The 8,890-nt window shown below is 37.5% G+C and overlaps 1 protein-coding gene and 1 long non-coding RNA gene across 3 annotated transcripts; one reads left to right on the top strand and one right to left on the bottom strand.

The window, feature by feature from the left end:
* Window positions 1-1,712: 1,712 nt before the first annotated feature.
* Window positions 1,713-3,324, bottom strand: LOC133743377 (RING-H2 finger protein ATL11-like). The gene has a single exon (XM_062171290.1). The coding sequence runs from the start codon at window positions 3,103-3,105 to the stop codon at window positions 1,882-1,884; it is 1,224 nt and encodes a 407-aa protein (XP_062027274.1). The 5' UTR covers window positions 3,106-3,324; the 3' UTR covers window positions 1,713-1,881.
* Window positions 3,325-4,827: 1,503 nt separating this feature from the next.
* Window positions 4,828-8,284, top strand: LOC133746422 (uncharacterized). Of its 2 annotated transcripts, none has more exons than XR_009864115.1 (3): window positions 4,828-5,177; window positions 6,698-7,538; window positions 8,027-8,284. It is a non-coding gene; the product is annotated as an uncharacterized LOC133746422 (long non-coding RNA). The 2 variants fall into 2 exon arrangements; XR_009864116.1 differs by lacking the exon at window positions 4,828-5,177 and adding an exon at window positions 5,184-5,353.
* The last annotated feature ends 606 nt before the right edge of the window (window positions 8,285-8,890 follow it).

Below are 8,890 nucleotides of genomic sequence, written 5' to 3'. Positions count from 1 at the left end.
TAAAAATGAGTGATACTTCCAACTCAAAAAAACTTAAAAAATGACTTTTCAAGAATTCTAAGATTTATTTAAAAAAAAATATAAATATGTAGTTTATCTTTTGATGTATATAACTATTTCGGAGAAAAAATTTGGTTGCAAGATGGCACCATTATTTCTCCTTTGCATCAATTTTTACGTGGATATGTGTAGATGAGCCTTGTTATCAAAACAAACAAAAAAAATTAAAAAAATACCAATATCAATGAGGTCATTGTCATCTTTTTAGAAAGCATTGAATGATGATCACCGTACGATATTATATTTAACTTTAAATTGATACATTATATATAATTATAATTTTTTCATGTTGAATGCATATTTCAAACAACTATATCTGAATCAATTAAGATGATTATTGAAATTCAATTCTGAAACCAACAATTCTGAATTGTCACAACAGCAGTTTTAGGATTTTTGCAGGGATCGAATTTCTAATTGGAACCTCTGAGACGGTCAAGCCCAAGAAAAGGAAAACTATAACTCTATAAGAGGCCTGGTTTCTTTGAAAGCTGCATGTTGGTATAGATACCTCTCAGGCACAAGTATCGGAAGCACAAGGCTCACAAGCTACTTAAGACGATGCCAATACCGCCCAAAGACGATGCCGATACCATACACTTGAGGTATCGGATACACTTGAGGTATCGGGTAGGCCACACCAAGTCCCACATTGGAAATAAATGGGTGACAAGCATATCCCCACACTATAAATACATGTCTCTCCACTCACTCAAGGTAAGCCACCACTCTCCATTTACTCCTACCTAGTCTACATTCTTACATGTATCTGACTTAGTCATCGGAGGGTCGAAGGCCGGCTAACCCGGTCTTCCCTCTGACTTCTGTTTATGGTCGGCAGGTACGGATATCGGAAGTGGGAGCTCTCATGACAACCCCGTTTCTACCACTGAAACACTGCATTTTCGTAAACTAGTCGCTAGCTAGCTTGAAGGAAAATACTCAAATAAATACTCAAATATTCAACATCTTTAGTAGTACATACAGGCTCATCCAAACTCCGATCACCGACTTCGGCCTAGAAGTGACTTTGTTCTTCCCTGCGATTAATATACCCATATTACAAATTTATTTGTTGCTAATTTTTCACTTCTATCATGTTTCCTACCAAATTACTAACATGATTATCTTTAATACGTGAACTAAGCCTATCTCTCCCTCTCAAGATTGTGAATGCTAATAAAGGGTCATGACCAAAACAGAGTATTAACCACTATATATGTTTTGAAAATTATCTATCATTATTTGAATGCTACCAAATATGAGAAAACTAATCCCTTGCAGAGAGGGTTTAGTTTCAGGCACGCAACTTGGACTTGGATTGAGGTTTGTTTCCATTGTCCTTTCCTACTTAATTGAAAATTTACTTGGAAATTATATGATATAGCTTAACAGATTGGTAATCCTTGACTTTCAGGTCCTTGATATCAACCTGATAAGGCGGCGGTCTTTGTATTTAAAAAATGGGCTCACCAAAGCAAAATCAAGACTAAACCGCTATAAATTTTCTCGTCTGATCATCAAATCCAAACTCATTTTTTCCTATGACCATCATTGTGCCGTAATGAAGAGGGACTTTTTATTGATATGACTCCAAATGATCGAAGATATGATTATGCAAAACTGAAAAGATCTAAGCATCACAACTCACATCTATAAAATCCACATCCAATTGAATTACAATTTATTGATAAAATTTCTTACATGTATTTCTCTCGTGAACAGTCTATCTAAAATAAAATTTTTGAAACAAAAAAAAATTTAATTCAGTTAACAAGATATGTACACAAATCTCTCAACCACCTACAACGGTGAAGAATTTTAAACTTGACATTTCTGCCGTAGCACATCGGTCCTCTCTTCCTCGACCTCAATAACAACCCTCTCTGGTGACTTATTTGGCTCCGGCACTGCAACCGTTGATTGAGTTGCCACATCGCTATCGGCACCAGGTTGTTGCCTAACCGACCGAGACAGAAAAGGCGGCATCATTGAGAAACCCCACCGGTTCGACCGCGAACTTCCCTCGAATCGGTCATAACCATTCTTCCCTCCGCGCACACTTCCACTCCTATAGCCTTGCCTCACACTCCCCGCCCTTGGGAACACGCTAGTACTCTTGGCACGTGTTAACGCCATGTTCATCAACCTAGCTCGTACCTCCTCCGGCAACCGTAGAGTAAACTTCTCGGTATTCTCACCGGGCTGGACTACCAAATTGTGGCCAGTGGACTGCGACCTCGGGAATAACATTCCCGCGATTCGCCGTCCAGTGGACCCTGACCTCGGAGGGCCGAAGCCCGTCGACCTTGACCTCGGCCCAAACCCGGTCGACCTCGACCTTGGTGGAAGTCTTGGATTGGCCGGATCATTAACACTGATCAAATTAATCTTGGGAGTTCCTTCCTCTTCTTTAATCTGATCCTCTACAAAACGAACCGAGACGTCCCGGGGCAGCTTGGGTTCGGCAGCACCCTCTTCCGGTTGGGGTTGACCCGCTTCCTGCTCGATAAGCTCCATCAGAGCGCTGTACGGCTCCTCTCCGGGCTTGGGAACCAGATAGGCACGGCAGACCGGGCAGGTCGAGTGGGAAATCAGCCACGTGTCGATGCAGTCGGGGTGGAAGACGTGGTCGCACTTGGGGATTAAACGCAGCGTTTCGTCGTCCTGGAACTCGTTCAAGCATACAGCGCATTCAAGCGAGTCCTTGCCGAGGTGGAGCCCCTTCACGTCGGAGAACAGGAAGGCGGGGAAAGTCTCGATGACGGCAGGGTCGAGGCCGCGCGCCATCATGCGCTCACGCGCGAGGTCGGCGCGTCCGGCGAGTCGTGTCTGAGCGCATTGGCGGGTGAAGACGGAGAGAAACCCCAAAATGAAAAACACGACCACCAGGACGATCATGACAACTGCCATCTTGATATCGAATTTCGGCGCCGAAGAAGTTGGTGTTCCGGTCTGGGTTGTGTTCTGGGCGGTGATCTGCTGCGAGAGGAGGAGGAAGATGACCATCCAGAGGACCCCATACTTGAAACCTAAAAATCTCATCAAGCCAGTTTTTCTGGGTTTCTGTTGGGATATTTTTGGTCTGGGTCTGGGTCTGTTTGTTGTTGGTAAAGAGCTAAAAGCGAAATCGAAAAGCTAAAAGGGAGGCAGAAAGGGGCAGTAGGTGAGATGAAGAAGAGAAGAGAGCGAAAACTTTGAAGGAGTTGTGGGGGTTGACTATGGCTGGAGGGTGAGGCCAAACCCTGAAAATTTTTTAAAAAAAAATGTGGAATCTTTGGATTTATATAATAAGAGTGATGGCGATGTAGCAATAATTCAATGCGTTTCTGTTGTCTATAGTCTATACATCTTTGTTGTTAATCGGATTATATCAAGAATAGTATTATTAATTAGGGTTTTAGCTGGCGAGATATGAGCAGTAGTGTTATCCTACAGAATCTTCGAGAAGGTTGGTGTAATCATTTTCAGACAATATCACAATATACCTTCGTTAATTTTTGTTGTTGTCCTTAAACTACGGGTTGTTTTTGTGCAGGCATTTGGTGTGTGTATAAAGTATAAACAATGAAGGAGGTCAATTGGTAATTAAGTTGGTAATACCTACTTCATTAGTTTGTGTGAGGTGAAATGTGAAGTGAGAATGAAGGGCACCACTTGCTATGAACTAAAGAGGCATGTCAGTCAGGTCCTCATTTCTACCTTCTCTCTTTTCATTTTGAGTTAGCTATGTCATTTCGTAACTTGTTGAATTCAACAAGTAGCTAACTAGTATATCTTTTATCATTTAGTTATTTTTTAAATTAAAAAAGAGAGATAATGACTGTTATAAACAATCTGATAATCAATGTGTTAATTAAATAGTTAAATGATTCGTTATGGTCGACTCAAGAGTGACTTCAAAAAATAAGGGATTTCGATTGTCCTTCAAAGAATAAGGAATTTCGATCTTAATCGGCATCACCCAACTGCCAAGAGGAGTACTTGCACTGACGTTAGCACCAGTTCACAACTTCTCATTTGCATAACCGTGACTGTTCATTTCCATTAAAATAAGAAGAGTTACCTTTGATCACATATTCTAATAGTAAAAGCACTAGGTCTAACACTAAATCTAAATTTTTTTATTTGTAACCTTGATAGTCGAGTCTTAGATGGTAACGGTAAGTTCATGTAAAAAAAATGGCCAAGTACGTACTCGTTTCAACTGTATCCTTTTGTTGAATATAATACGAATGGCCAAGTACGTTGTTCGTCGTGAACTAGAAGAAGAAGAATAAGAAGAAGAAGGGGCTCCACTACAAGTTTGACTAGTTGAACTTAATCCTAACAATTCCAATAACTTGCACGAAGAAAACCCCTTCTTCAAGTTCCATTTTATTCAGCTCCATTTCCGCCAAACTAAAGACATTTCTGGTCAAACTAAAGAAGCTTCTTGGTAGAATTCTGGCAATGTGAAATAGATATCGCCAAACAAAGGAATAAGAAAAGGGATTAACATTATTTTTTTGAACCTTAATGCGTTCAAAATGCGCAGCCTCCAAGCTTGATGACTATATAGTCTGTATTAGATAAATATTCAGAAAGGTCGTATTTAAAACACATGAAAGAGATTGGTCTAATTGTGGAATAAACAATTCATGTACAGGGACACATGTACACACCAGCCAACCCAAAACAACAGGCCCAACGTCATAGGAGGCCTTCGGTGGGCGGATAATCAGATATGTCAGCAGGTTCAACTCAATAATTATACGTAGATTCTGAACAGAATTTTGGATACTTAGATTTACAAAATTAGCTACTCAGATTAAGACTTCTGCCACGCTTATACACTGAGAAAATTTAGATACATATTGTATTATTCTAAATATCGCTCCCGTTCACCTGGTCAGCAGCTGATCAGAGATGAGATCTGTCAACCGTCCGATTCGGACGGTAAGTGAGCAAATCATTGAACGGGACTGTATTCTAACTGTTCATTGAGGCCGGAAAGGACGGTGCTGTCCTCATTTTATCTTTTTTTGCGGCTCTGCCATTCACTCTCGCTTCCTCCCAAGTCCTTGGCTGCTCAGTCACACAGCGACGGCCAATTCATCTATCCTTGGGTTTTTCAGGTCAATTGCTTTACTTCCTTTCCTTTTGTTCTGGGTGTGTTTAATTTGATCGGTTTCATTGATTTCTGAGCTGAGTTGACAGAGAGTGGGGGTTGAGTTGATTGGTTCGATTAGGTTGTGGGTGTCCGCTATTTGGTTTTTCTGAGGAATTTGTATTTGATTGATTGCAGATAGAGGTTCTTCTCTTCTTCTTTTCTGTGTTGCAAGTGTAGTAGCTTACCTCTGTCTTTGAAATAGATGTTGTGCTTGAAACAGATCTTTTCTTTTCAAGTTACACAAGTCAACTTGAACATGAGCTGTATAATTTTGTGACTCTCCACATTATTAGAACCAGTGAGAACTTGATTGCAATCAAGGATATATGTAGATGGACTTGAATCTTAAAATTTCAATTGTTTTCTGTAGCGTGCGTAGTTGAACTTGGATGGCTTTTCTGGGTTGTTTTTTTTTATTGGATTGCAGTATTTAGAGGAGCTAAAAATTTCACCTTTTTGTCGAGTTTCTAATTCCTTTCATTGCTTGATAACCTATGTCTATACGCTTTTTTGTTTGTTTTATTTGAATCGGAAGAGATTTTTAAACCGATGAGATTGTCTGTGCCCCAAAGATGATACTGCTCAAAATTGCAAAGTTTGAGTGTTTCTCAGTAATGGATTTGTCAAATTGTATATAAATGTGTGACTTGATCGATTTGAGATTCTTAATGGCAGGTCCCTCTAGGTATTTTGGTTTGAGATAACATGACTATTCACTTCTGCTTCCTTCTAATTGGTTTGAGATAACATGTCTAATCACATCTGCTTCCTTTTAATTGGTTTGAGATAATGCAGTGAGTCATTTAGCTGGTATTCCTTGAGCTGCAACTTTTGAATTGTCATAAACATTAATTGCAGGAATTGGTTTGGGTTAATTTGTTTTCGGGTGTTATTTAATGAAAGCCAATTAAGAAACCAGCCTTGGGACAAATTTAGATTGACTATTTTTGTATCTTGCATTATTTACTATACAACTAAGTTTAGACAATTAAGTCTTCTGAATTTTGATCAAATACGACTAAATGGATCAAATATATTTAAAATTCTGATATATTTGTTAGTTTATGATCATTACAGAACCCCCAACATGTTGTTTTCTTTGTTTTTACAATATAACAGTAAGTACATATAACTTTTAGTTACTAATATTCAGAACTGAGAAACTTAGTCTTTTATTACTGCCGAATGCCGATTCAAAATTTAATGTAGTAACAGCAATATGCAGACTATTTAAAACTATTGACTATGAGCATATTTATAAACTTGCCAGATGTTTATGATAAAATTCTTTTCTGTGATGAATTTAATCTATAATGTGGACAATCATTTACTTTTCTAAGGTGTTAGCCTATTTTGAAACTGCATTATAATGCATATACACTTACTATATGTCTAAAAGTGTTCTGTATCAGTTTATCACTATTATATGCCAAATGAGTTCATTGCTGTTTAACTAACTGATAAATTTACTGTTTGTATTATCAGCTATACTTGAACCATTGAATCAACTTTTGTCGTCAGAGGTGATCAACTTGGTAATTCTCTTGCCTTTTCAATTCGTATGTGAACTGATTATTTAGTTGTAACACGTTTTATCAAAAACATTGATCGAGCTTATAGAAATGTTCATATTCAAGAACACCTCTTTGGTCAAAATTGTAGACATGTTCACATTGGTCGTGTTACCTGTTTTGAAACATTGTCTCCAACATTCTTTTTGTTATGGTCTTCAATTAATTGAATTACTTAGTGAATCCGTTATAGAGTCTATAGGAATGTAAATCTGGTCTCATTATTTAACCAACAATGTTTAAACATTAAACATTGGAGATCAGGTCTCATAGAGTCTGTAATTATTCATGATCAATCATTCCATTTATGCTTTGATTTGTTTTTTTTTTTTTTACACTATAAATTCATATAAGCTCTCATTATAGACATAGAAGAATCAATAGGCTATTTTGCATACCTCTTTGCAATCATCACTTAGCTCTTTGTATCAAACTTCTATTCGTTGTTTAGCATCTGCTCTTCCCTTTTAATCTTGGTCACAAACAATTTGGGGCCAGCAAGAGTAATTCCTTTTGAATTTTTTCCCCCAGTTTTTTGTGATTCACTGAAGCTTTAGATAGTTGGTTTTTGTGGATTTGTGGTTTAATCACAGATTCTTTTCAGCTGTTCAAATTTGCGGTTTATCGATTTCCTAAGTTTTAGGCTTTCTTCTTTAGCATTGTTTTGATCGTTCATTTGTCAAGGAGAGTTTCAAATTGGATTGGGGTTTGCAGAAGCCTGAAGGTTTCACCGATTGCTTTTGAGCTTGAACCAGGTAATTAAAACATTCGTTTCTATGTCATTCGCTTTGCAGTTGGCATTACATTTATAGAGTTGCCTCTTTGTTTCATTTCTTCAAGCTTGGTTGAAACGGTAGGTTAATCACTTGCAGTTTATAAGTATATGACCTGTTTTAGCATATGCCCAGTTCATTTTTTGCATTTAATTGTTTAAAATTGAAGTCTGAGCCTGTTTGAAGTTTTCAGTTGGTGGTGTCAATTGGGTTTTTTTTTGTTTTTTGTTTTGGGTACTTATTGTATCTGGCTTGATGTGGGTTTGAATGTTGGTATGGAAAATGGTTTCCTTTTGATCATTTGTGAGCTACTGTAGTTGTATTTTTAATGGAAAATAGCTTATTGTGTGATTTGTGATTCTGGGTTTTGGTTAGTATTGATTGCAGAATTGATTCAAAGTTGAAACTCACTGTGGATTTTGCAGAATTGGTTAATATTTAATATCTTAGACATGCTGTTCCTTTTGCAGGTAACTAATAGTTTGGATCAACTCCAACTACAATTGGAGCAACCACTTTTTTACACCTACTCCAGTTACGCTGGCTTAGAACTAAACCTTTTGTAAAGCTACAACTGAAGCTGCTAAACCTGTTGTACAACTACCATTTCTGAACCAACCTCAGTAGCAACTTTGTTAACCTTTTTCTAACACACTTTCGTCACGTTAACCTTTTTGTATAAAAAATCTTTCACTCTTTCAATAGAATGCAATAATTTTCCTTTTGTATTTTATGGTTATCATTTATTTACAAACACAATTCCGCAGCAAAGCGCGGGTATTATAATATGAAAGCTTGCAAGTTTTATAATATGAATGCTTGATGAACTTGAGTCAAATCCGCTGTCTTGCTTCTACACTGCAATTAATTATTCCTTCATACAATTTGACAATGCCAACAAATCAAGTTGATAAAATACCAAATTTATTTCCTGCTCCGTTCTTAAAAATTTAATATCTAATTTCATCAATTAAATTTTCAACTTCCACAACTTTCAGGCTAAATGTCCTGGAAGAATCAAATTGCAATCAATACTCCTGCCTCTCCAACACTTCAACCATACTCTGTACACGCTCAATTATATTCATCTCCACAAAGAAACTCTACAAGTTTCTCTACAAGCTACTCTACAATGGCATAACTCCCGCAGCAATGCGAGGGCAATTTTTCCTCGTATATACTATAGGAGGTGTTCTGTGGGGCAGTCGTAGCAGTAGTATGTTCCACTTGATTATTACATACTTACATGTAAACTATTAATAAAGTTTTTGGATATTGTGATATACAAAAGTTTAATAAACAATGTCTAAAAATCTGATTATATTTTATGGAAA

The sequence above is a fragment of the Rosa rugosa genome, chromosome 4 (genome assembly GCF_958449725.1).
Source record: "Rosa rugosa chromosome 4, drRosRugo1.1, whole genome shotgun sequence".
Lineage (NCBI taxonomy): Eukaryota > Viridiplantae > Streptophyta > Magnoliopsida > Rosales > Rosaceae > Rosa > Rosa rugosa.
Note: the sequence above shows the minus strand (reverse complement) of the source record. Positions and strands in the feature narration are given on the sequence as shown.